Here is a 27,590-nt window from a genome sequence, read left to right on the forward strand (position 1 = left end):
CGTAGTTGAACATCACGCTGCCTTCAGTTTCCGAGACACGACTAAGACAGTCACGGGCCCTTCCGTTTCTAAGAACAGCTCTTGTTACTCTGGTGCTATTCCCGTAGATTCCAAAACATGAATCCCCATCTCCGAAATGAAACAGATTTGCTTCTCTTTAAATTAAACATAGGTCCACCCTGGATGTGTTCTATTTCTTTCATATCTTGTTCTGAATGGAGGAAAGACTTTTGGCTTGTAGAGCGAGTTGTAAACTGCTCAGCTTGGCGATTTGGGGCTCAGACATTGAGAAATTGTGAACCACTGGCCAATCCAATCCACCAGCTCCTCGGCCTGTGCTGTCTGCCAGGAACCTGCCGGCGCAATAATCCTGGGCGGGGACTTACTCCATGCTCTGTTCCCTCCCTTGCTGGAGCAGAATCCTGAGCAGGATACTCTCAGCCTGGGGGCTCCTGGAGGCCGCAGTTCTCTGTCTGTCGTTCAAGGCCTTCCACAGGCTGGCCCCAGGCTCCCTTCTACGACTCCCGCTCTGAACAACATGTTCTTAGCACTCCTGTTGCTTCTACATACTTTGCTTTTTTTTTTTTTGCCAACGTGCTTTTGGTTCACTTGTCTGCACTCCCTGGTGTGTGGCTTCTGTGTAAAGGGTGCCCCCAGTCAGAGAGAGACTGGTCATGGTTCGGAAACAGAGGTGATACGTCTCCCCTAGCCAAAAGTACCTGTCCTTCAGAATTCAGCCATTCCCCTTTTCTCAAAAAGCCCTCTGTCAATGTGGCAACGCTGAGATGTAAGTTTCTAGAACTTTCTTTATAGAGATGTGCTACGAGACACATCTCTGAAGCACGGCTGATGATTTTTTCTGTAACTGAGTGTTTCCACAGCACATCGAGCTGTCATTCTTGGTGCCTGGCCTGCAAACATCTGCCTGTTAGATTATGAACATCTCAACAGCGGAGACTGTGTTTGGTTCACTCTTGTGTGTACCTGGCCCTCAGAGAAATGCCCGCTGTATGTTTGCTTAGGGACGTTGACCATGATCCTCAGACCCTTGAATCCCGGCAAGCCGGGTCCGTCATGGGCTTGACATTCAGAGCTTGTTTCCTGAGCAATGGCTGGAGCGCTGCTGGGGGCAGCACCTTCCCCCGCTGATGTCCGGGACAGCTCTGCGTGTGGCGGCCGTCGCAGGTCTGGCATCGACAGATGCAGCCCGCACCAACCCGTGCTTCGTTCTGCGGCTTCCAGGGCAGTTGGCCATGGCTGGAGTTTCCACTCTCTTCTCCTGAACTCTTCTCCAGGTCCTGGAATTGCCTCCACTGTGAAAACCGGCGAGGAAGTGGGCTTTGTGGTGGATGCCAAGACCGCTGGGAAAGGGAAGGTGACCTGCACGGTTCTGACCCCCGACGGCACCGAGGCTGAGGCCGACGTCATCGAGAATGAGGACGGCACTTACGACATCTTCTACACGGCTGCCAAGCCAGGCACCTATGTCATCTACGTGCGCTTTGGTGGCGTCGATATCCCCAACAGCCCCTTCACCGTTATGGTAAGGAAAATGCCTTCCCTCGAGCGCTCTGCTATGACAGAAACCGTAACGGCTGCCATCTGTTAAATCCTGGCTAGGACATCCCCTTCCACTTTTTTTTTTTCTTTAAAAATTTTTTCTCAAGCAGTCATGACCTTGTAGAGTCCTAGAATAATCTCTAGAAATCCAGAGGCTCTTGGCTGTTAGAGGTTTTTAAGGAGTCTTACTGGCCCCCGAAGTATCCATCAGGCTAAGGGTCTTAGGCAATGTCCTGGCTAAAACCCAGTTCAGAAAGATACACTCAGACAAAAAAGTGTGTGTAAGTTAGACATCACAATGTTTTATTCTGCTAGCTCTTCCTCCTTCTTCCTCCCTCGTCTCCACGGCCTGGAGGAGAGAGGCTCCTGATGCCGTTCTGTCTGGAGACTTGACTCGTATCCCAGGACACAAAGTGCCTCTAGTTTTGTTTTGGAAAGATTCAGATTTTGCACAGGCCTAGGAAATGTCATGTGTTTTGAGTAGGAACACGTGGAAGAAAGGGACTCCACCGTGGGCCAGAATGGCACGGCTCCTTAGTTTTCAACAAGTGACTCTCGGACCCTCCTCCGTTATGAAGGTTCTTCAATCAGGAAATGATTAGAAATCTCATTTGACCCTTAAAACCAAGCATTGTTGGCCCTTCTGCAGGAGAGGTGTAAGAACAAGGCTCAGACTCAAGGTCACTGAGGCCGGCGTGCCTGCTCTGGACAGCCACTGAGTGCCCCTTACCCCGGTGTCCTTTGATGCCATGGGCGGCGGCCGGGCTTGACCATAAAGTCCTTAGGCCTCAGTGACCTAGCCCTACGCACAGCCTGCAAAGCCCCTTCTAATGACTTCTCTCACCTTATGCAGCAACAGAGAGGGGGGTCTCTGTTCCAAACAGAAGTCCGTGCCTCCCTCCAAACAGTCGTGATCTGTTGTAGCTTTCTTCCCTTTCCGTAGATGTTTGTTTATCTATAAACATTCTGCCAGAGATCTGGAGTCTCCTTTTTGTCTCAAGGATGTCAACTTTGACACTGTTCATTTGGGAGTGTTTTTCTCCTTCAGGGCAGAAAGAAATGCAGCTAGAGAGTTTCTGTCGTTCTTACTTTACCGAGAAGGGTCCCAGTTGTAGTTTTAAGAATCTGTTTTCGTCTATAGCAGGTTTTATGGGGTTGATGAGAATAGGGCAGCATGGAAGAGCAGCCCCTGGGCAGAGGTCACGGTCTTGCTAGTGCAATGAGCTAAGGATGGGTTCAGAGCATCCGAGTGAGAAAAGTCAGCGTGGAAATACCAAGGGCCATGTTAGCTGCCGAGTCAGGGACCTGAAGTGGGGGCCCACAGACTCATTGGGAATGATGTCCCCTGAGCCCTGGGTTACAAGGATACATTGTGCAGACACACTGCCCCCTAACCACTACTGAAGGCCGAAAAGGAGGGGGGTTACCCATAGGACCTGGTTTGGGTCTTTACTCTCTCATTCCAAGCTATCTCCAGCTTTACCTAAACAGACTTTTTCTGCATGTGGATTCCCTGCCTCCCTCTACAGACTTGTGGCCAAAGGGACATGAACACCCAGTACTGCCTTCAGAGCTCATGTCTCAAGGAGCCCCAGCAGGCTGGGTCAGCTAAATGTATCGTGCAGCCACCGTCTAGGAGCCTATCTGCTCATCCCCGTTGACAAGGCTTGGATCAAAGGCCACGGAGTGGCCATCGAAAGATCTTCCGCCGGTCTGTCCCTGCACAGCACCACTGTGAGAGAGCCCTAGGAGGCAGGGATAGGGCTATTCCAAATGGCAAAGCCCACAAAACTGCCTTTCTAAGTGATGCCCCCTTTCTGAGATGCTAAACTACACAAAAAGGAGTAAAGCAGGCATGTTGGCCTTCCTCCAAGTGGAGAGCGCCTTCAATTCTTGTTCATTATGGTAGAAGAGGGGGATCCCTCCCTTATCAGGTCGATCGAATCAGGAACATGAAGTCTGTGGGTTGTTTTTTTTTTTTAATGGATTTATAAAGACTTTTAAAGCATTAATACCATAGACGCGTATCAAATACCAGGAGACCACTTTCCCAGTTCCATGCGCAGAAGTGACTGGTGTCCCTTTTTCCCTGTCGGCACAACAAACCCATCAGCTTTATGCACGGGATCGCTTCCTACCCAGGCTTTGCAACTCGTCTCTGTCCCTCCGAGTGTCATAGGTACCCTTCCCCATTCATTCATCAGACTTGGTGGCTTTTTCAGGTGTTCAGGTTTGCATAATTAACAGAATTCCTGAGAGATGGACATTTGAGGCACCTCCAAGTTCTCGTGACCACAAATAGCCCGAGTAAAATCCTTGCACCTATCACTTAGCTCTAGACTCTCCGGCTAGCATTTCTGTAGGCCCGCGTCCTAGAAGTGGGGTCGCAGGATCAAAGGGCATGTGGGTTTGACATTTTTGAAGGAAGGATGCCAACCTGCTCTCCACAAGGGGAGGAAGATTGTAGGCTCCCGCTAGAGTGAGTGGTCCCTGTTGTACGAGCTGGAGCAGACGGGGAGCAAAAAGCCCTCGGGTTGTAGGACCTACTAAAGTAGCAGCGTCCCTTCCATGTGATTCCCAACTAATCTCCGTTTGCCACCGACCAGGCCACGGATGGGGAAGTCGAGGCTGTGGAGGAGGCACCGGTAAATGCATGTTCCCCCGGATTCAGGCCCTGGGTACACTATTTTTTTTTTTTTTTCCTTTTGGCATTTCTGTGTTTACTCAGCCTTCATTTCAGAAAAGCTACAGCCTGCTTCTGGGAATTGCTTAAGCCCTCTGGGTGTCCTGGTCATTGGTCTGCCCCCCACTGATTGGTCCGTCACAGCGATCCCCGCTTCCTCTGTAATGAGACCCACCCGTGTCATCGTATGCGCTCCACGAATCTCCGGCCATCCTGTCTGTGATCACGCTCGGTGTCGTTTGTCTCTGCGGTTCAGAGAAACACGGACTGTCCTCAGCCCTCCTGCTGACTCTCACCACCGCCACTTACGCAGCTGGCTTCCGTTCGGGGGGAAAGCCGCCCGCTGCTACTTTCTGCCACTTAAAACGCACCTTCTTTTCCAGGCCACAAGCAACTAAACCTTTGCAGGCGGAGCCTCTTGGGACTCACAGACATTGCTGTCCCTCCCTTTTCCACTGTCCCGCGAGCACTGCTGGGAATTCCACAAGCAGAGTGCCTGGTGATGGTTAGCAGTTGGTCAGCATGACTGCTCCAGTCCTTCAGGCTCTGCTCTGGCCCTGGGGCCTGTTGGACAAAGGCCATCCTGCATGGGTGGCAGCCACATCCCCAGATCCCGGCTGCACTAGCTTGCAGAATTCCCAGCGGCTCTGCCCTCTGTTGCTTCATCGGCCCATGCTGTTGTCCGCCTCAGCCAGTGATGACTGCTTCCTGTTTTCAGGTGACTGAAGAAGCCTATGTCCCCGTGAGTGACATGAACGGCCTGGGGTTCAAACCTTTCGACTTGGTCATTCCATTTGCGGTCAGGAAAGGAGAAATCACCGGTAAGCACGGTCGTGAAAGCCGCCTTGTTCTCCCTGGATTGCACTAGCTTTCCAGAACAGTGCCCGGGAGGTGGTTCCACCTGTCCCCGGCACCTGGCATCCATGAGCCCCCGAGATTGCAGAATGTTCACTGTATATATGTGCATCTTGGAAGGGGGTGGTTCATTTCTGACTTGTGTTACATCCTAGAGAAGGCCGGGGATTCTCTCCAGGTTAAGCACTGCTGTGTTTAGATACCTCTTGACTGTCAAGATTCCTGTCCCGCCTCTTATCCTGCCTTGTCTTATTCTCGCACCTTTTCAGAGGTGACATTGACACCGAAGTCTTGTACAAGATTTCCTCTCTCCCAGCCTCCTTTCAATGCTCACTTCTCTTTGAGCTGACACTGTGCTAAGGTAGTGGCCTCGTGGTCTTTTCTAGTCTGGTTTGAGCTTCTCACTTGTCCGTATTAAAGTGGAAAACTCTTTACTTGAGTTGCCTGCTGTATTTTGTGGAAGGAAAAGGGAGCAAAATAAAGGGCAAACATGGCTCTGTTTTCCTGCTATGGATCTTCGATGCTTTCGGCAGCAGTGAGTATTCTTGGATCTGAAGGCCACCTGTGCCTTTGCACTCAGCGTCTCTGGGGGAAGTCCCCGGGGGCTCATCGCCCTGTCTCCCTGTGCCCCAACAGGAGAGGTCCACATGCCTTCCGGGAAGACGGCCACACCTGAGATTGTGGACAACAAGGACGGCACGGTCACGGTCAGATACGCCCCCACTGAGGTCGGGCTGCATGAGATGCACATCAAATACATGGGCAGCCACATCCCTGGTGAGTCAGGCTCCGCGCCTGGGGCAGCGCGCCCTGCAGGATGGTGAGACTCGGGCCTGAACATCTGGGAGGTTTGCACAGACGCTCAGCCAGCTGCTGTGTGGGAAACGGTTCTCGGTGGCAGGATCGGGAATGCAGGGCGGGCGTCCCTATGAAACCAAACAGCCTGTGACCCCAGCAGATCCAGCTACTTTCCAGAAGGGACGATGCAGCGAAGCATCCCGGGTTACAGTTCAGGCCCTTAGGTCCATGATTGATTGTCTTTTTCCCTATGCCGAGCGTGGTGCTCTGGGAGAAAAGTGTGAGGCGCATTGAGGGACTTTCCAGCCTGGCCTGCAGAGCCCTGTGTGGTGTGGAGCTTTGGGGTGGGAGGACAGGACAAGCTGCCTTATGTTCACACTGACCTTGACAAGGAAATTCAGCTCAGATTTCATGTCTGTCAACCAGCACAGTGTTATTGTTTTAAAAAAAAAAATTGTTTAAATAGTTCTCTGTTTTTTAATTTAAGATTTTGAGTAGGCAACATATCCACATGGTTTATAAAAACGATATGGGGAAAGGTTTCCTTCCTGCCCATATCACCCACCTGACCTCTCCTTGAACTTGACTGCTGTTAATTTTTTATGTTGGATTTCGGAATATTTTTAAGACTGTACAAACAAATGGGAAATACAGATTCTTAAGCCCTTTCCCATTCGTACATTAATAGTAGCATACTCTGCACATCGTTCTGAGCTCGTCCTTTTCAGTCTAACGGTGTATCCAGGAGAGCTTTGCATGCCCGAACGACACAGCGGGTTCGTGGTGTCACACTGTTTGGGTGAATATGGTATATCCCACCATTTCCCCTATTGGAGGACATTTAGGGTCTCCCCTACCTTCTGCTGTCATTAGTCAGGCTACAGTGAATAGCCTCCATAGCCATCATCTCACACTTGCCAAGCTATAGCTGTGAGATTTAGTTCCCAGGGCAGGCATCGTGGCCACAGGTAAACACAGCTATCATTTTGATAGATCTTGCCAAACTGCCTTTCAGTGGGGCTCCCCTAATTCACACGCCCACCAGCAAAGTAGATGAACACCTGCTTTTCCACCAGTTTTTGGATCTTTGCAAGACAGTTCAAAAAAACAGTATCTCAGCGTTGCTTTGTTTGTATTTCTCTCGTGAGTGAGATTGAGCAACTTTCTCTATGTTTAAGTACTATTTGTATTTCTTTTTCTGTGAACTGAGCGCTTGTTTCCTTGGCCAGGATTTTCTATAGGGTTGTTGGCCTTTGGCATATCAGTTTCTGAGAGCAAATTAAACATTGGAGAGATTAGCCCTTTGTGATAGAAGTTGCAAATATTTCTCCCCGTTTCATGTTTGCTGTAGTTTATGCATATATGTATGCATAATATTTGTTTAAAGCAAAAATATATTATCTGCTTTTATCTAAATATTCTAAAGATGCAGATACAGAGAAAGTAAAAATGTCTTTCTCCTCTTTCCCTTTTACTTCCACTGCTGGGGTGTGTGTCTTTTCAGATATTTTTCTCTGTGCCTACAGAACAGGTATATAATTTTGTTTTTTTCTTCAAAGACGTGAGATAATGGTATTACTATTATATAGCAACTTATTTTTTTCTCTTTTTAATATAACACATTATGAATAGTTAATACACACAGATCTCCCTCTTTTTGTTTTGTTTTTTTGAGGGAGAGGGCATGTGCATGCGAGTGGGCAAGCAAGGGGGGAGGGGCAGAGGGAGCGGGAGAGAATCTCAGGCTCCACGCGCAACGTAGAGCCCGACACAGGGCTCGATCTCCCGACTCTGAGATCGTGACCTGAGCTGAAATCAAGAGTCAGACACTTACCGACTGAGCCACCCAGGCACCCCCTCCCTCGTTATTTTTAATGACCTGCCGGTGGACCAGTGTTTAATCAGCCCCCTATTGTTGGGCACTGGAGTCTTTTCCTAAATTGGATCTGAGAACTGTGGAAATGGAAGTCCTTGCACAGGGCTGGAAGTGGGGAGGGGAGAAAGGACCACTGCGGGGTGGATGACTAGCAGCCTCATCGCGCCTTACACTTTCAAAGGTGCAGCAAATGGCCTTCCCAAAAGACCTCTCCAGCTGTGTTTCCGCCAGTAGTGAGTCATTTCTTCACGTGGTCAGCTCTTTCCTCCCTCATTGGTCAGGTTGAGCTGCACAGTCCTGCTTGAGCCCCTTCTCGTCTGGGGCAACCCTGGGGATTGTTTTTCTTGTGCAGTGCGAGTAGACCCATTGGGTATCCCAGCATGGTCAGCTCTCCTGGAGTCTCCTTTCGATTTCTGCCCTTGCGTCGGAGACACCGCCCTGCCTGCTGGTAGGGGAGCGTTAAGACCTTGGGTGTCCAAGGGATGCGTTCCCCCCTCAATGCGTCCCCCTCGATTTTGTCTCTGTCAACACAGAAAGCCCACTCCAGTTCTATGTGAACTACCCGAACAGTGGGAGCGTTTCTGCATACGGTCCGGGCCTGGTGTACGGAGTGGCCAACAAAACCGCCACCTTCACCATCGTCACCGAGGATGCGGGAGAAGGTACCTTGTGGTTCACGTGGGCTGTGCGCTTCCGGCCGGCCGTTTGGGCAGTTGAGTGGGCACAGTTCCAGAGCAGCTTTTACAAATAAGACTGCTGAATGGTAGCATTCGTCTTTTCTTTTCTCATAAATCTCTTCTGTAGAGCTTCTCTGTCTTCACCCAAAGCAGAACTTTTGAAGTCCTTTGCGTTCTGATTGAAATCAGGTCGATGCTTTTGTGTGACTTGCCTGAAATATAAGCATGCATTTTGGTAGATAATGTTTAGCTTTTGTTCTTTCTTGCACATATATCTATGTCTAGAGGACTATATGAGGTGCTGCCCATTCCCGATAAAGCTCTATGCTTATTCCCCTTATCATGGAAGGAGACTTCTAAGTTTGTGGTCCTTTTTTAAAGATTTTAAGTAATCACACCCAACATGGGGCTCAAACTCACAACCCCAAGATCAAGAGTCGCTCTGCTGACTGAGCCACCCAGTGCTCCTAAATTTGTGGTTCCAATGGGATTTTCATGGTGGCATCCAGTGCCCCACCAGCAGGGACAGTGTGTGTGTGACCCTCCCATATGTGTGATTGGCGTGCTGGGTCCCTTTCACATCCCCATGTATCCTGAAGAATAGAGAGAACTTCAGGGTTGCTTGTAGTGAAGAATTCAGTGGGCAGATTTACAGTGTAAATTACTTTGTTCTGACGTGCCCCTTGCCCGGGGCTCATGAGGCATGTATCAGTCTATTGTTCCTGGCATTGGGACTGCCCTGGATGAGGTGTGATCTCTGTTGAAACAAGGAAACATTCTCTCCCTAAAGTCTCTCCCTCCTTCCTTCCATCCACAGGTGGCCTCGACTTGGCTATCGAGGGGCCCTCCAAGGCCGAAATCAGCTGCATCGACAACAAAGATGGGACGTGCACGGTGACCTATCTGCCCACCCTGCCAGGCGACTACAGCATCCTGGTCAAGTACAACGACAAGCACATCCCTGGCAGCCCCTTCACAGCCAAGATTACAGGTAGGGTTACCTGGCTTGTTGGGGGAGGGGCAAGGGCTTCCTAGGGGAGGTATGGCTGCCCCGATAGCCTCTCTTCCCATCAGACCAGTGGCAGCAGGCTAGGCACCTAAGTGTATGTTTCACGCAGACTCCCTGGGGAGGAGTTGGGGTGCAAAGTCAACTTTGGACCAGCCTGATTCCTCCCTTAGCTGGTAATCCAAGGGAAAGCAAGCAGTACCATTCAGAGGGCCCTCGTTTTGAGCCAGTCTGACCACAGCATGCCAATAGCAGGCCCCCAGATGGAGGCATTCAGATAGTATATGAATTGTGTGACTACATGAACTCAAAGATGCCCTTCAGCGTCACAGATAGATTTCCTCTCCATTTTCGGATGGAAAAACTGACGCTGGGAGAGAGAGTGGTTTAGCCAAATTCATACGTGGGTATTCGGGGACTCAGATACAGGTTACCCGATTCAGAGCCCACATTCCTAATGTCTGTTGTGCTCGCTATGTTCATATCGCGCTGGCAGTAGGTTATAAAGGGAAGGTTTGAAAGGCGAGGTTCTTGTCCCTGAGGAGTTCAGACCTGTCTGGGAAGCAGTCAACAGCCCCGTGTGGCACACGAGCAGTGTGCACCTGAGGGAACGCCCAAGGCAGGCAGGTGACAGGTGCCTCCGGCCGGCAAAGACTCCTTTAAAAAGTGGCCGGAGAAGACTCAGGTCTCCTGCCAGTTCCCAGTCTTCCCTTTCACCAGACAAAATTAGCCAGCACTGGTCGTTGGTTAGGTCTGCTCATCATCCCAGACGGGCTTTGTCCCTTAACTCGGGAGTAATTCATTCTCACGTGCTCCTCTGTAAGTGCATGTGGCCTGAGGGCTTCAGAGAGCCTGGGAGACCACGTGTCACAGGAGCTCATGGTGGGGGGGATGTTTCCCAGACGACAGCAGACGGTGCTCTCAGGTGAAGCTAGGCTCTGCTGCCGACTTCCTGCTTGACATCAGCGAGACAGACCTGAGCACTCTGACGGCCAGCATCAAGGCGCCGTCAGGCCGCGACGAGCCCTGTCTCCTCAAGAGGCTTCCCAACAACCACATTGGTGAGCCCGGGGCTGCCTTCCTGGCTGGAGCTGGGCGGGAGGTGGGTGTGCCCCCAGTTCTGCGCTGGGGACCCAGTCGCACATTAGGGGACCATGTGAGCCACCTTCTGGGTCACACATGGTAAGTCTGAGTGCATTTCTGCATTGCCACGTTGGCCATTCTCTTGGACACTCTGGGCTGCTACAAAGTCAGGGAGGAAGTCCTATTTGCATTCCTGCTCCCCGCTCCCTGCACCTTACACACACCGTCTGTGCTCCGGTGCAGGGATCTCCTTCATCCCCCGGGAGGTGGGTGAACACCTGGTCAGCATCAAGAAGAACGGCAGCCACGTGGCCAACAGCCCCGTGTCCATCATGGTGGTCCAGTCCGAGATTGGGGATGCACGCAGAGCCAAAGTCTATGGCCGGGGCCTGTCGGAGGGCCGGACATTCGAGATGTCTGAATTCATCGTGGACACACGGGATGCAGGTGTGTGGAGTTGCTCCTGGGGAAAGGCTTGCAGGAATGGTCGCCTTTTTGCTCAGGCTGCTTTGTCTTTTCATCCCACCACCTGCCCTTTCTTTCTGAGCCTCCTTCAAGCTGTAGGTGCTTGTACCTGCTGTAGCATTGAGGCCCCATGACCCCCAGGGACGTAGGTATCATCTGCATTTCTAAATAAAGAAACCGGGGCGTTCAGGAGTGAACATTCCATCTGCTCCTGGCATTTGAATCCAGAGCCAAAGCTAGTCACAGATCTCCCTGTCATGATGTGTCCTCCCACTATCATCTGCCACTTTCCGGGACCTCCTGGGCTCATCCCAAGCAAAGGAGGTTGGGCCAGCTGGCCAGGATCATGTCAGCTGAGCCGTGCTTTCGTGGAAATGTGCAATTTCTTCCTGGTTCCTCTTTAAAATGGCTTGAATTGGGTTGGGCCTCTTCAGACTGTCCCAGATGACAGTATCTTCATCTTCTGCCTTCTTGAGTCATGGCCATATCGGCGGCTTCCGGACGAAGTCACAGTCCCAGGGGAGAGAGCTAGAGAATCTCTGGTCCTGGTGGGCTGATGCCCCCTGTTGATTCTTCAGGTTGTTAAACCTTCGGATCTGCTCCCTTCGTGGTTCCCTGGTTGGACATCGGAGGTGCCTGGGGGCGGTTTAAAAATTCACAGTCTCAGACCTGCAGCTCATGATTAACACGTGCCGTTCTCGGAGGCGTGTGGCCAGAGTGTCTTCCCCAGCGGGTGCTGTAGGATAGCTGCTCAGGTGGGATAGTAAGATAGCCTTGAGAAAAGAATTCTGTGGTCAAAGCCACACCCAGCAGGTTTTTTCGCTACAGGATTTCTCAGAGCCTTTCACCTGCTCCTCTGCCTGGCGCTCTCTGATAGGGGCTGCCTGGCGCTTCTGTATTTCTGCTGTCTGGAAATAACAGTTTGAATTTCCATCCTTTCTGCCTGCATTGAGCTCCCCCTCCCCAGTGAGTTGTGGTGCCATCAGCCCCGGGCTACCGTGTTGCAGGTTATGGTGGCATATCCTTGGCAGTGGAAGGTCCCAGCAAAGTGGACATCCAGACGGAGGACCTGGAAGATGGCACCTGCAAGGTCTCCTACTTCCCCACGGTGCCTGGCGTTTACATTGTCTCCACCAAGTTCGCTGATGAGCACGTACCTGGTGCGTCCAGCCCCCTCCGCCCTCCCCGTGTGATGCTTTGGTTTTCTGTCGATGCCATGCCTCAGCCTCTGGGCTGCTCACGAGGGCCTTCTCGGTTCTTGCAGGGAGCCCGTTTACCGTGAAGATCAGCGGGGAGGGAAGAGTCAAGGAGAGCATCACCCGTACCAGTCGGGCTCCGTCTGTGGCCACTGTCGGGAGCATCTGTGACCTGAACCTGAAAATCCCAGGTGAGCATGAGGAGTTTAGGGGTCAGGGCAGGGAGCACCATTGGAAACCATGTCTGGACATGGCCTAGGACGTACTAAGTGTTCTGTGGGTAACTATTTGTAAGTAAGTGATGTATGTATTTATATTTTTCATACTATTTTCACAGAGCCCCATCCAAGAAAAAAAATATCTGTTTACCTGCTACCTTTTTCTTCTTCCAAATGAAAATGGCGTTATTGTGTTCCGTGGCAGGGAAGATAGAGACGCTTTTAGATTTGAATTTATTATCTGTTGAATAGAGTGTCCTGTGAGTGAGAGAATCGGCCCCACGGATGCCAGTATTAGGAAGTAGTTCGGAAGTGTCAGCCTAATGGCATCCTTCCAATATTCAGTTCATCTCTTCCATCCCTACAGTGGGAATGGAGACTGGGTAGGTGGGCCACATCCAGCCTTTTGGCCGTGCATGGTGTAAACAGACACCTCGGTCTGTCTGAATGTGGTCCAGGTTCCTTCTGGAGAGCTGTCTCTGGGGCGCCTGGATGGCTCAGTTGGTTAAGCGTCTGCCTTCGGCTCAGGTCATGATCCCTGATCCCTCGATCCCATGATCGAGCCTCATGTCGGGCTCCCTGCTCAGCGGGGAGTCTGCTTCTCCCTCTCCTTCAGCCTCTCCCCTTCACTCGTTCTCTCTCTCTGTTAAACAAGCAGCTAGCCGTCCTAACTATAAATACAGGTTTTGAGGGTGCAGAAGCTGCCACACGCTGTGTCATTGCACAGATTCCATGGGGACGGAAAAGTGAAATAGTCTTCTGATGACGCTTGGGTTGTGATCTGGAGAGGGGGCCGCTTCTCCTCCACCACTTTTCCCCTCTTTCCCAACATGCCCCCCGTCTGCCTACCCAGCCTCCTCCGCAGTCCTCAGAGGCTTCTTCCTGTGTGGGGTGCACCACTGGTCACGTGAGAACGCGGGGAAAGCCTCGTTACTGCGGTGTCCGGACAGAAGCACTTAGTAAAAAGAGCTGATGCATTGTGATCATGAAAAGTTCGGGTGTTTCAAATCGGGGAAAGGAAGTGTCGCCTCCTCTCCCATCAGCCGGGAACGTGGTGGTTCACAGGTGGGGCACAGAGCTGGACCCTGTTTGCCTCCAGCCTCATGAACATGCGGGGCCGCATTCAGATCACACTCGTGCACTCACCTCTCACACACCGTATTGTGGGCCTCTTTCCACGTCAAAAATGATACTTCCACATCGTATTTTTTTAAAGGATTTTGTCCATTTAGTTATTTGAAAGAGAGAGAGAGAGCAAGTGGGAGGAGGAGCAGAGGGAGAGGGACAAGTAGACTCCACGCTGAGCGTGGAGCCTGACGCAGGGCTTGATCTCCCGACCCTGAGATCATGACCTGAGCCGAAATCAAGAGTTGGACATTTAACCGACTAAGCCACGTAGGCGCCCCTCCACGTCATATTTTTATTCCTAAGATTCCATTCCATGTCCTGATGCACCGTCCTTCACTGCATAGGCTCAATCCTTGTACGCTCATTTCCATCCCTGGATTCCAGCGGCCGGTGCTCCGTGACATTCTCCACCATGTGCCCAGGCTGTCTGCACATCGGATGGATGCCCCAGGGTGGGATGGCAGGGCTGCTGTGGTTCGAATGCTGCCCCACCTTGGCAGACCACCCTCGTGATAAAGGATCCATGCCCGTTTCTCCATTTCCCCACCAGCCCGGGGCACTGTGTTTTGTTCCCACTTGGACTAATCCAACGGAAAAATACGGTGTCCAGTTTTCAGTTTCATTTCTCGGGTCACTAGTGACAAGGGCTGTGTTTTCATCTATTTTTCTTTCCTTATTTTGCAAGTTCTCTATGTCCTGAGGACTAGCAGGTCAGTTTCTCTTTCTCTAAAGTCTGTCTGGCTCTTGGCTCCTCCTTGCTCTGATCAGGTACTTCTTGGTGCCAGCTGACTCTGGGTGAGTCATCCCCCTCACCTACATGAGCCTCTCCGTCAGAACGGAGGATGGCTCGTCAGCTTCCAGATGTCCTCTGGACCCAGACCGTGTGGGGCGACCCTCTCCTCAACCGCCCTTCCTTTCTCTGTCCTCAGGGCTCAAAGTCATGGCTGCCCCGCCCAGATGGTGTAGGGCTGGCGAGTGCAGCTTCATGTGGCTCTAGGTGATGGCATTACGTGGTCACCCAGCATGCGGTGCGCCTGTCTCCACCACGACAGTGCAGGCACGGTCACTGGCATGGCATGAGCGCCTCAGGGGCGGCAGACGCGGTCTGCGTCCCGGTGTCGGTGACCGGAAGCGTCACTTTTCTGAAAGCATGGCCTCTGGTATTTGACTCGCTCGAAGCTTTGCTCACGCATGGTTTCCCTTTGCAGTTGTGACCAACGTGGGTTCACCTTTTTCTCTAAATGCATTTTGTCTTGTTGCCTTAAAGAAATGCCAAGGCTTCTGGAAAGTGTGGGGTGATGGTTCTTGAATTTTCTGCCCTTACCTGCCTATGGAAAAGAGCCCCTGTAAGCATGGTAGATGGGCACGTGCCACCTTCGGCTTAGAAACGTCTGAGCTATTGTAGTTTTTATGTACCTGCTGTCACCACCAACTCCAGGCTCTGGTTTGAAACTGCCGTGCGGAATTAGTGCCAGCCAGGAAGACTGTAAAAGTATACAGTGGGGCAAAGTGTCACTGTCCCTAGAATGTTCCCTGCACTGGGCGGCTGGAGGGGCCCTGCTGTCTCCATGGTGGCCATAGCCACCCACGATTTGAGGGACACAGGAGGGTAGGCATCCCGCCTGAATGGGAGAAAGCTGAGCACCCCACACCCCCCGGGCTGCACCCGCCTTGCCCTCTGCTGCTTGCCCTGCATGGCGTGCTCTGCCTTGGTCCCTCACCCTAACCCTGCTTTCTTCCCCCCCAAACTCCTGCCGCCTTTCAGAAATCGACAGCAGTGACATGTCAGCCCACGTCACCAGCCCCTCTGGCCGCGTCACTGAGGCAGAGATCGTGTCTGTGGGGAAGAACTCGCACTGTGTCCGCTTTGTGCCCCAGGAGATGGGCGTTCACACAGTCAGCGTCAAGTACCGCGGCCAGCACGTGACCGGCAGCCCCTTCCAGTTCACCGTGGGGCCGCTGGGCGAGGGGGGCGCCCACAAGGTCCGCGCGGGAGGCCCCGGCCTGGAGAGAGGAGAAGCAGGGGTTCCAGGTGAGCGTGCGGGCGGGCTTGTTACTTGAGAAGAACACGAGGAGCCTGGTGGTGTGAGCAGCCCGTGTTCTTCACCCCGTTGCAGAGAAAGACTCTCGGTGTGTGTGATTCTGGTGGTGGTACTAAGGGGCATTCTTTAAAACAAGGCTTCTGTGGCTACACGTGTTTAGGAATTGCTCACTTACCCAAAGCTAAACAAGTTTCTTACTGAGGGACCCCTCAGAGCCTCTAATGACCGTGTGTGTGAGCATCTAAGAGGGGCGCAGACTAATGAAGCTCTTTGCAGAGCTGCCTGCGTCGGTGACATTCGGTGGAACACGCTAGAATTCTAGAAAACCAATTGTAGTGGTGGTTGCTGCTGGGAAGATCTGTAGGGACAAAACTGAGCCTTCTCATCTTTTTCTGCCTCAGTTGGTGTGTTCAGAGATGCCGGATTTCCCATGAGCTTCATGTTCTCGTGGGTGATGCTTTAAAAACATCGGTGATGCCCGCCCTTGGGGCTCTGCTTGGGGTTAAAAAGAAAAGGGAGCAGACATAACCCAGCATCATGCGTGTGAGCAAGAAGAGAGCCTGTCCCAGGCTTGGTCACTAACCAGGTGTTTCTCTGCTTCAGCCGAATTCAGCATCTGGACCCGGGAGGCAGGCGCTGGCGGCTTGTCTATTGCCGTCGAGGGCCCCAGTAAGGCCGAGATTACGTTCGATGACCATAAAAATGGATCGTGCGGGGTGTCTTACATTGCCCAGGAGCCTGGTATGTAATCATGGGCCACCTGAGGATGTGTTCCTTGTTGGGGGATGCTTAGGTTGTAGGGAACGGAAGCCTGGCAAGGTAGCTCGAGTGAAAGAGTTTATCTGTATGGGTGCGTGAGCGTGCCCCCTGAAAACCCTAGGCAGGAAATCCAGTCAGGCCTCAAGGGGGCAGGAAGTCTGGTTCTCTGGTCCTTCTCTGTTGGCCTGTCTGCTTAATGCTTTCATTCAACCCTGTTACTCTGCCAGCCTGCCCATCCTTGGCTGTGTGGCAGCTCTAGAAGAGTGGCCCTGGCACCTGAGCTCCCTCGAGCAGCAGCTCTTGACCTTTTGTGGGCCATGGACTCTTTGGGGCACCTGGCAAAGCCTATAGGGAAAACTGTTCTCAGGTTAATGTTTTGAAACATAAAATAAAATGCATTGGGGGCGCCTGGGTGGCTCAGTCGTTAAGCGTCAGCCTTTGGCTCAGGACGTGATTCCGGTGTTCTGGGATCAAGCCCTGCATCAGGCTCCCCCGTGGGGAGCCTGCTTCTTCCTCTCCCACTCCCCCTGCTTGTGTTCCCTCTCTCGCTGGTTGTCTGTCTCTCTGTCAGATAAATAAATAAAATCTTTTAAAAAAATGCATTGGATTATAGAGGAAATCAGTTATATTAAAATGTAGTTATCAAAATCTTCAAGGGAATGTGTAACATAATAACATATGCACATTTTCCTGAATACATTAAGTCATAGGATTTGGTGATGGTCTGTTAACTACCTTAATTGCAAAGTAGTGATGAGTGTAAAATGACAAGGTATGTATGAAACTGTAAAGTGACATGAAGACATCTGTGATCTTTGGTGGTGACAAAGTCACGAGTACTTCTAATGTGTACTTCTAGTGTTTCTTGTTGGCATTTCTAAAGAAAGGAAATGCTAGATTTCGGCCTAAAGTTAGTGAAAGTAAAGATGTAATTTTTTTTCCCGTTTAAGTTTCCTGAGTCTTCTGAGTTCTATACACAGGCCCTTAGGGAGGCCCTGTGGACCCAGGTTAAGAATCTGGACCCTTGGGGTGCCTGGGTGGCTCAGTCTGTTAAGTGTCTGCCTTCAGCTCAGGTCATGATCCCAGGGTCCTGGGATCGAGCCCTGCTTCGGGCTCCTTGCTCATAAGAGTCTCCTTCTCCCTCTCCCTCTGCCCCTCCCCCACTCGTGCATGTGTGTGTGCACTCTCTCTCTCAAATAAATAAATAAAATCTTTAGTAAAAAAAAAAAAAAAGGACAAGCATCTCGGCCCTTGCCCAACTAAGGGAATCATATTGGCTCAACCTCAGCTGTCATCCACCCTCAACCAACCAACCAGCCATGGCCATCGGGGAGGCAGGGGCTCTTGGAAGGCATTTCAGTCCTAGGAAGGAAGCCAGAGGCCGCTCTGGAACGACCTTCCCAGAATCTCTGAAATGATGGGACTTTCCTGTGCCCCCCCAGGTAACTACGAGGTGTCTATCAAGTTCAACGACGAGCACATCCCCGAGAGTCCTTACGTGGTGCCGGTCATCGCGCCCTCCGACGACGCCCGGCGCCTCACTGTTATGAGCCTTCAGGTGAGACGCAAGGAAGCATCCATCTCATTGGCCACAGGCCGACCAGTGAAGCCCTGGACCCTTGAGGCCGTTTCAATCCTCCCTTCAGTGCCAAGGGCCCCATCCCAGTGTGACCACAGATGCTGCCAGCTGTAGAGGACCTTTCCCTGAGAGTCACCCCCCCCCCCAACGTATAGGGCAGGAGACACTTGGGGCAAGGGGAAACAGAGCCACAGTCAACAAAACACCGCAACATTTGAGAACAAGTTTGTTGTTTAAATATTTATTCAAGAGAAACAAAGGAGGCCTGTTAATAATTGGTTAAGGGGTAAGGAGGGTTTTCAAACACCACGAACACCAGACCAACAGTCCGGTGACATTCTGCCTGCTATTGCAGGCTTCCTTTCCCTCCAGAAAGTCAGCTGCAATTGATTTTATTATGATGATTTATTTATAAATGTGCAAGGCACTACGTAAGGACTTTATCAGTATTGCCTCATTAAATCCTTGCAAGAGCCTGGTGGGTAGGTTTCTCCTGACCCCATTTTAAAGATGGAAAAACTGAGGTATGGAGAGATTGTGGCTACCAGAAAACCAGCTAGTGTGAGGCAGAGTGAGGGTCTCTGTGGCTCCAGAACCTGTGGTCTTAACCGTGGCCTCCTTTATCCCCGCCCTGGCACTGTAGCGAGTGGTGACATAGTCCAACCTATTGGGATGCCAGGCAGTGCAACTTCTCGCCTGTCTTTGACAGGCTATCAAATTCCAGGTTGCATCAGAGCCTGCAGCCGAACAAAGAACCACTGTAGGGATGCCTTTGGGTCTGTGCTCGGGACACTGAAAAGTAATTAGGTGTCTGAATCAGGAGTAGCAAATTGGTTGCAGGATTAACACCGGAATCCCCAGATCTGATTTCTGATTAATGGGATTTCTAAGTAGCCTTCAGCTGCCGCCCTCCCCCGCCCCCATTCTTGAAAATACTGGATGAAAACCCAATCCTAGATCTCAGGTTGGTGATCTCATTGGCTCTAACTCCACGCACTTGGTTCATACTTGACATTCTGACCATACCCTGAGGACACTTGGTACTGCCGGTGGTGCCAGACATCAGGGAACCCAGACAGAACCCAAAGCAGAATCGCCGTCCGCAGATTGAAGAGGCCTCAGGCGGAGAGTACCAAGGGTGCCCACTGGTCGCTGTGGTGTAGATGTTTTTCTTGTGTTTCATTTAAAGGCTTCTTAACAGAAGTTCCTTATGTGGCCGACTTAACTAAAACCTGTGGAGGGAGATAAACCCAGCATTTGTTGAGGGCAAAGGGCTGCCTTCCTGCATCTCGAAGATTTCTTTCAGATCTTCTGAGGCGTTTATCTCCCTCTTGAGGATTTAGCGGCAAGCGGATTCAGGTAATGTAAATGGGTCTGTCCCCAAAAAACCTAGTTTGGAGAAATCCTCTCCAAAAGACTTTTCTGTAGAGTCCTCGCATCACAGTTGGGTCGTAAATATTTGAGTAAGTGTGCAGCAGGCTGTGTCTCCATCAGGCTTTTGTAACTAGCGGCTCCAGGAGGAGGGGCGAGCGTCAGCTTCGTCCCGTTTTTCCCCAGGTCACTTGGTGCTGAGTGATACGTAATTTATTTATTGGAGATTTGCTGGAGGCCTGCACACCAACATCTGGTGTTGGTTAGGAAAAGAGAGGCCTGTATTGTTTTGTCTTGCTTTTAAGACCTTTGAGAAAATTGAAGTCGGCTGGCATTTTGTGGAGGAGGGGATGGTGGGATGGGGGAGATCTGGCGATCAGAGATCACTGAATTTTGTGTGCAGTCCTCTCTCCCCAGTCTGTAACCTCTAGCGCAGCATAGTGGAATAGAATGTTCTACAACAATGGAAATGTCTCCCATCTTCTCTGTGCAATATGGTAGCCACTGGCCACATGTGGCTCTTGAGCCCTTGAAATGTTGCTGGTGTAACTGAGGAACTAAATCTTTAATTATTTAATTTAATTGATTTAAATTTTAAAAAATACAGTCCCCTGGGCTAGTGACTGCCAAATTAGGCAGTGCAGCTTTAGTGCCTTGCTACCGAGATGTGGTCCTGGGACTAGCAGCCTCACCATCGCCTGGGAAGTTACTAGAATCCTAGAATTCCAGGCTCCCCGCCCTCAGACCTGCTGGATCAGAATCTGCATTTCAAGACCCCCCCACGTCCTCCGATTGCAAATTGAGGTATCATCGCACAATGAGGTATCATCTGTCCAATCAAGTTTAGCACAAAACTGCTTGCTTGTAAAATGTTGTGGTTTAGGACTGGCTGATTTTAAAATATCTTAAGCATTTAAACCTCTAATCCCCTCCTCCTGGGAGAGGCTGTAGTTTCCAGGGCAGAATGTGGAGGGTGAAACTGATCCAGTGAAGAGTGAAAGCTAGCCTTCTTTCTGTTGTGTGGGTTTTTTTGTTTGTTTGTTTGTTTGTTTGTTTTTTGGTGGGGGTGGGGACAGGGAGTGCGATGTAGACAATCTCTAAATGCATATTAATATTTAACAGTAAGGTGACCTTTGTGAGCCTTTCCGTGTATGGACCAGGCCCTGTGCTAAGTGCTTGGAATGCACCACTTCATTTCATCCTCGTACAGCAGCTCTCTGGGGTAGATTCGGTTATTATGCCCATTTTACAGTTGAGGAGACTGGGTCTCAAAGGTTGAACAACTTACTTACATAGCTGAGAAATGGTAGTCACCCCCGGTCCTGCTGATTCTTCACCGTGTGTAGTCCTTTACGAGTTTATTGAAAGTCATCTCCATTCCTCCCCTTGAGACAAAAAATAGCAATGATATAAAACTTTGTTCATTTGGTGAGTACATGGTTTTTTCAGTTGCCGGGTTCCTCTTAAGAGAGGGCCCTTCCTTTTATGACCTGGAAGACACTGTGTTTTCTGGCTGTCCAGGTCTTGTTTGGAATATGGAAATGAGAGTTCTGTTGGCCAGGATGCCTAAGTCTCCAAATCCAGTAACCATCTCTTCCAGCCCGAACCAAGGTGCTAGACGCCGCCGACGTGTGTCTCTGCTGTCTTATATTTAAAGCCAGAAGTGTGGAGGAAGGCACTTGCTCTTCTGTTGTCAGATAGCATAAACATTCTGGGCCTTTTTGCATGAACACTGTCCCCTGGAGTCCCGGGTCGGGTCAGTGTGTGCCACGGAGCAGGAACACCAAGGGCCGTAACCTGTTTAATGTATTAAATTCCCAGGAATCGGGATTAAAAGTTAACCAGCCAGCCTCCTTTGCTATAAGGTTGAATGGGGCAAAAGGCAAGATCGATGCAAAGGTGCACAGCCCCTCCGGAGCCGTGGAGGAGTGCCACGTGTCTGAGCTGGAGCCAGGTAAGCCGGGGGCGGGTGGGCAGGCCCCAGCTTCTGCGCCTCCCGGAGGGACGTTCCCGCAGGCGCGTGTCCCTGCAGAGGGCTGGTCGGCCGCCCCGACGCCCGCCAGCCTTCAGATTCCCTTCTGCTGCTCTTGCCAGGCACTGTGTACCAATTAGGCATAAACATTTGCCAGGGACTGGGAGACACTTTGGGATATAGCCGTCCTTTTCTTTTCTTTTCTTTTTTCTTTTCTTTTCTTTTCTTTCTTTTTTTTTTAACAAATACTGCTTTATTTTCTGTTGTTTTTCAGATTCCGTTCCCATTATTCATTGTGATTTTTTTTCTCCTAGTTTAACAAAATCTTACAGATTTTTATTATGTTGTTGACCTTATGACATGAATAAGTACTCTTCGACCTCATTTTACTCTGGGGGAAAAGTTAATTGATGTTCTTCCGTAAACTTCAAAGAATCTGGGGTTCCAGTATGCTTACTAGTGTAAGATTTTCCTGCCCGCTCCCTTGACATACGCAGTTCTCTGACGTCTATCAACTTTAATGAGCCGTTTTGCCAGTGAACATTTATTAAGTGTGAGAGACTTGGCAGGACGGTAAGGCTAAGGAAGGCATGATGCCTGCCCTCAAAGAGGAGCTCAGAGTGGAGTGGGGACCTGGCCGGAAGCCTTCAGTACCCTGGGGAGGACCCCAGGTGGTCACCAGGACCTCAGGGGAACCGAGAACCAAATGATAAAGGAGCAGGAGAGAAAAGTAGTTTCTGCCTTGGTGAGGCCAGGAGGGCTTCTCAGAGGAAGTGACATTGACTATGGGCCCTGATGCATGAGGAAGGGCCCTGTGATCACTGCCCTTATCGGGCATTTGCTTGCTGTGCGTCCTGCAACGCGTACAGCAAAGGTAGACATCTTGGGAGGTAGAACAGGTGGTCTGCATCCCAGGTGGGAGGGCTTCAAGGGGGAAGAGATGGCTGGGGGGTACATGACGGGTGGATATTCTTGGTGTTGTCAGTGGACAGATTGCCGCGTGCCAGGACCCAGACACACTGAAAAACCTGGCCATTGCCCTGGGGGGCAGTTGCTAGCTTAGAGCTTAATACAGAAGCATTAATGCCGGTTGGAGCCATTGCTTTTCCCTTCAAGGGGCCAAGTAGAGAACCTTTGTGAGAAGGGAGCTTTTCATAAAGAAAGTGTTCTCTCAGGGGCACCTGGATGGCTCAGTCAGTTAAGCTCAGGTCAGGATCCCAGGGTCCTGGGATCAAGCCCCGGGTGGGGCTCCCTGCTCAGCAGGGAGTCTGCTTCTTCCTCTTCCTCTGTCTCTCCCTCTGCTCATTCTCTCTCTCTCTCTCAAATAAATAAAAAATCTTAAAAAAGAAAAGAAAAAAGAAATTGTTCTCCCAAGGCAGACACCACAGAGGATGAAACCTAGAATTTGAGATTTGGATGCATTTCCCAAAGGGTTGACAGAGGACACGTAAATAGGCCCGTCTGCCTTTGAAGTCCAGCATACTGGGTGCCAGGCTTCCAGTAGAGCTATGGTCCTTAGTAATGATTTAAAATCCAGCATCTCAGGCTGGCCTCCCGTCCTTTGTCCTCCCCTTGCTCGGCGGTGTCCGCGTACTCGGCTTACCCTGTGCTTTGCTCCCTCTCCTAGACAAGTACGCCGTGCGCTTCATCCCCCACGAGAACGGCATCCACATGATCGACGTCAAGTTCAACGGGAGCCACGTGGTTGGAAGCCCCTTCAAAGTGCGCGTCGGGGAGCCCGGACAGGCGGGGAACCCCGCCCTGGTGTCCGCCTATGGTGCCGGGCTTGAGGGGGGCACCACAGGTAACCCACGACCTCCGGCTCTCATCTTTAACCGAGCCCGCCCCAGGGGCTCAGCCAGGGGGAGCTCTCCAGGCTTCGGGAAGCCTTCTCTGTGTTCTCCCAGGGAAGCTGCAATGATGGACACTTTGGAGCTCTTGATCTCCAGAGTTGTTTGGGGACATGTGGTTTGACCGGCGATAAGTCCGGAGCAAGGGCTTGATGACCGTGTTCTCACACCCCATTACTGTTTGCTCTGCTTCCCCTGTCTTCCTTGGCCAAGTGCCTTGACTTCGGGGCCAGGACACTGATCGTGAGGGAATACGGCGCCCTGCCTTTGCTTGTGAGGGTTTCTTTGCCCGCAGATGAATCAGTGATACAGAGGATTCAGTGCGTGTGAGGGGCCTCCCGGGAGGCCTCCTGCCCCTCGGTTCTTTCAGCGGTCGTGGGCTCACAGAAACAACCTTGAATCGGCAGTAGGACCTGTCATGGTCTGCTGCCTCCTTTTAGTTTCTGGTCCTCAGGGAGGAAGAGAACAGATGGTGGCAAAGAATTCTAGAGCTTTTTGGACTCCTTACAATTTGTTTTTAGTCTTTGCCATGGATGGGACACATTTGATGGTGAAGGAGGCATAACTGGCTCCGTCCCCTTGCTTCTCCCTCCCTCCGTCTAGACCCAGGAGGGAACACCACCGATGGTTCAGGGGAGGACCTCCGACTGCCTGTGTCTGGCATCCTCACGCATGGTCGCTTAGCTGGTTGGTTTGTTAAAAAGGTAGACATGTAGTTTGGCTTTTATTGTACAGAAATAACGCACGTGCTGCTTTACAGCGTTTTTCACTTGGCATCTTAAAGAACTTGTGTCAAAAGACAGGTCTATGCCCCTAGTAATGTCTGCAGTTAGTGTTCATCCCGTGAGCTCGAGGCGGGCCTTGGGTGGGTCACTGGTATGGAGAGTGCCAGCACGGGGAGCTGGTCCACTCAGACTTCTCTGCAGGGCATGTCCATAGACATGGACGCACTGGGAGCTGGTTTGCACTGGGTGTTACCTTGGGCCTTTGGAAGGTCCTGGCTCGAGTCCCTTGTGTGTGTGCACATTCTGCTCTGGTCTCCCCCGATGCGGTGAGTTGGACAGAGCAGACGCGCCTCGCATGGGCAAGGAGATGAGTGGCTGCGGTTACTGGGCATCCAGCCCTAGGGAGCCAGTGTCCTAAGTGGCCCGAGGGGCCCTGCCCAGGTGCAGGAGTCACTGACAGGCTGGCATGCCACCCGGAGCTCTGGTCATAGCAGTGGCCTCAGCAGAACCACCCAGAGGGGTGGTGTAAGTGCTTCTGGACTCCCGAGGTCCGTCCAGCCTGGCTCCACACTGAACTGTGGGCCAGCAGCTTGCCCTTTATAACAGGCATGGTAACACTTCACCCTATGCTGTTCCATTTCACAGATGAAGAAAGTGAGGCTCAGAAAGGGTGAGTCACTCCCTAAGCTTACTTAGCTGGGAGGGCGCAGAACCAGGAGTCAGTCCAGGTCCGTGACCTCAAAGCCTGTACCCTTAACCCTGGAGTTTTGCTGCCTCCCGCAGTGGCTGGGTCACCCAGAGGTAGTGACTGCACCCCTGGCCGACTCGGGGCGGGGGGTATCCTAAACCAGGACCCCTGTTGTCTCAGCTGCCTGGAACTGTCCCCAGGCAGTACTGTAGGCATTTGGTCCCTGGCAAGCCACCCACCATTAAAGACCACATGGGGTCCTCCGGGCGTTTGGAGGCACGCACACCTTGGTCCGGGTCCCGCAGCAGCCACTGAGGTCTCCTGCAGCTGCCAGCAGCCACCTTACCCTCCTGCTGGGTCACACCTGCTGCGTTCGGGGCCTCTCATGCTTCCTCCTGGCTATTCGCATGCCTTCTCGGGAGCTTGGGTTTCAGGCTGTGCTTTGCAAGAGCTGGATGCCAGTGAGAGAAGGAGCCAGTCTTACAGGGAGACTCCCAGCCAGGAGGGAGAGGTACAGAGCACGGCTGTTTCAAAGCCTGTGTAAATATTGCTCTTGTCAAGGGGAAGGCGTCTTGTTTTTCTAGCGCTCCCACTCCCAAGCCTTTTCCCAAATCCATCCCAAGATTACACAGCTGCAGTGTGCCTGGAATGAAAAGGTGTCTGTGCTTGGCTGCTGGAGGGTCTGGAATCCTGACCTGCAGGATAATGCGAACTTGCCCGTGTTTTTATGGGTGGGCTTGCTGTATCTCTTGGCTTGAGCTTTAAATGGCCCATTTTACAGGTTTTGGAGCAGGGGAATGTGGAGAATTTGGGGTGGGACTGTCTGCTTGCCCGGGAATTGAGAGGTCGGGCGTTAGACCAGGGGGTTCTCGACGCTCTGGACCAGAAGAGCAGTCTTCCTGGTAAAGTGCTCCAAGAACCCCAGTGTGCACGAGGTGCGACAGAAGGGGCTCCTGCCCTCCCCTGCCCCCTCGCCCCCCTTCATGCTGGAGTAGGGCTGCAGGAGACGCGCATTAACCGCGCAGGAGCTCAGCTGCGCGCATCCGGTGCGGCAGGGGAAGACTGCTTGCCCAGAGACGCTGGGGTATCGTGTTGGTTCTAGCTGCAGGCGGTAGGCAGAGGGACTCCTGCATGTGCATTTTCTGTCTCTTCACTTCGCTCAGGCAAGTGCCTGAGCCCCTCACTGGTCAGATCTTGTGTTTAAATCTGAGTCCTGCCATTCCCCAGCTGGGTGACTTGGCACAAAGCATTTGACCTCACCAGGCCTCCACTTCCTTCCTGTAAAATGGGAAGAATAAGGGAGCCCGCCTGATAGGCTGTTCCAGGTAGCTCTTGCCCTATTATTCCTTACTTCCCTTTCCCCACCTCATCTCCCCTGGCTCTCCAGGCCTTCACAGCCAGGATTCACGGATCTTGATCTTTCAGGAGAAGGGAGCAACTTGTTAAAATGGGTTGGGCTTCTTTCCACTACAGCCGGGTCTTTTCATCTTCACTTTAAAAATATCTTTCCTTATCGTCGCCTTGCAGCTACTTCCTGGAAATGCCGTCCCTTGTCGTGCGCCAGCCCTCCCTTGCCCTCACAGCCTCGCTCTTGGCTGCACAGTTTAGAAATAAGGTTGAGATAATTGGGGGGGTGGGGGTGTTGGCTGGGACAGGAGCCTCAGGAGCTTCCAGAAGCAGCTGGGTTGTGTTTGGGGGTTGCATGATAGCAGCGCCTTTGTTTTATTGATAGCCAGAACAATAATTCTTTCTCTGGCCTAGGAGCTATAATTAAACCGAAATAGTTCCCAGCTGGGGCGGCATCCAGGGCTCCGAAAGAAAGCACTGCCCTGCACAAGGCTGCTGTGCCCGGGATGGCCCGTAGAGGGCACTGTAGCGGCCGCCCTCATGGACCACCTCATCCTCCTCTGGACTGGAAATGGGCCTGAAGGAGTGGAGGCTTTTGCAGGGCATTGGGCTCAGGCGGGAATGCACCGTGGTCATTGGTCGGCCCAGCTTTTCTTCCGTCGCGAGGCAGGATGTCCGTCCAGGAGGCCCCTGTGGGCCAGGCAAGAGGCTCCGGAGGCACACAGAATTGTCCAGACCCCAGTTGCCTAGTTTGTAGCGCTGACTGGCAAGTGCCCGAGCCTCCCTGAGCCTCTGTCATTTGTTAAACAGGAATCACTGGGCACGTAACAGGGTGCTTACTGTGGGATATGGAGCCTGAGCGGTGCGAGGGTGGCTCAGTTAGCAGGAGCCGCTGTGTTGGCCCTGTTCTTATTGCTGGTGTTCATGGCAGAGTGGGGGGCGGGCAGATTCTAGCAGCTGCCCTGGTCTTCAGCGTGGTGTCTGGGGCAAGGAGCCTGTGGGGGAGGAAGAAGATGCTAGGCCTGCTTGGCTTCTCCAAGTGCACTCGGGAAAAAGGAAAGGTCAGAGGGGCCCATGCCCCCCCGCACTGATGCAGGGCTAAGCCCCCGGCAGCTGAAACAGCATTTCAGGCTGACAATGAAGACGAAGACTCAGGCTTCTTGCTGTCGGCCACCGCGCCTGCTCAGAGGCAAGAACAGGGTGTCCTGGCCATTGGTGCTGGTGGGCGAAATGTCAGCCACACTCTTGCCTCCGCCTTGGAAAGAGAGTTACTGCCCCCAGGGCCCGAGGCCCTCTGTGCCAGGAGCTCAGAGCTAGTATTGGTGGGTTCGCCTGCCACCAAGGCCACCCCTCTGGGGGGATCCTGCGTGTTCCCCCACCATTGCTTCAGTGCCCTTGGGAAAGCTCCCCAAACCACACACCCCCATCCCTCCAAACCAATACGACATTCCCTCTTCCTTTCTCCCAGGTATCCAGTCTGAATTTTTCATCAACACCACTCGAGCAGGGCCAGGGACATTATCCGTCACCATTGAAGGCCCGTCCAAAGTTAAAATGGATTGCCAGGAAACCCCAGAAGGGTACAAAGTCATGTACACCCCCATGGCTCCTGGAAACTACCTGATTGGCGTCAAATATGGCGGGCCCAACCACATTGTGGGCAGTCCATTCAAGGCCAAAGTGACAGGTAACTAAACAGCTTTGAAGTTACT

General features: G+C 51.9%; 1 protein-coding gene across 7 annotated transcripts in view; it reads left to right on the forward strand.

Moving 5' to 3' along the window:
- Positions 1-27,590, forward strand: part of FLNB (filamin B) — a 139,355-nt gene that overhangs the window by 107,909 nt on the left and 3,856 nt on the right. For 2 of the 7 annotated variants that reach the window (XM_026501101.4, XM_026501103.4), the window contains 16 exons: positions 1,296-1,543; positions 4,167-4,238; positions 4,962-5,064; positions 5,735-5,875; positions 8,306-8,434; positions 9,267-9,440; positions 10,358-10,516; positions 10,782-10,985; positions 12,011-12,163; positions 12,268-12,390; positions 15,311-15,577; positions 16,191-16,328; positions 17,789-17,904; positions 21,118-21,250; positions 22,896-23,072; positions 27,347-27,565. In XM_026501101.4, the coding sequence (XP_026356886.1) occupies positions 1,296-1,543; positions 4,167-4,238; positions 4,962-5,064; positions 5,735-5,875; positions 8,306-8,434; positions 9,267-9,440; positions 10,358-10,516; positions 10,782-10,985; positions 12,011-12,163; positions 12,268-12,390; positions 15,311-15,577; positions 16,191-16,328; positions 17,789-17,904; positions 21,118-21,250; positions 22,896-23,072; positions 27,347-27,565 (2,556 nt within the window). Of the gene's footprint in view, positions 1-1,295; positions 1,544-4,166; positions 4,239-4,961; positions 5,065-5,734; positions 5,876-8,305; positions 8,435-9,266; positions 9,441-10,357; positions 10,517-10,781; positions 10,986-12,010; positions 12,164-12,267; positions 12,391-14,474; positions 15,283-15,310; positions 15,578-16,190; positions 16,329-17,788; positions 17,905-21,117; positions 21,251-22,895; positions 23,073-27,346; positions 27,566-27,590 lie in introns of those variants that run through there. The other 5 variants (XM_044384972.3, XM_044384973.3, XM_026501102.4 and 2 more) reach the window with 3 other exon arrangements.

This window comes from Ursus arctos, unplaced genomic scaffold (genome assembly GCF_023065955.2).
Source record: "Ursus arctos isolate Adak ecotype North America unplaced genomic scaffold, UrsArc2.0 scaffold_14, whole genome shotgun sequence".
Classification (NCBI taxonomy): Eukaryota; Metazoa; Chordata; class Mammalia; order Carnivora; family Ursidae; genus Ursus; species Ursus arctos.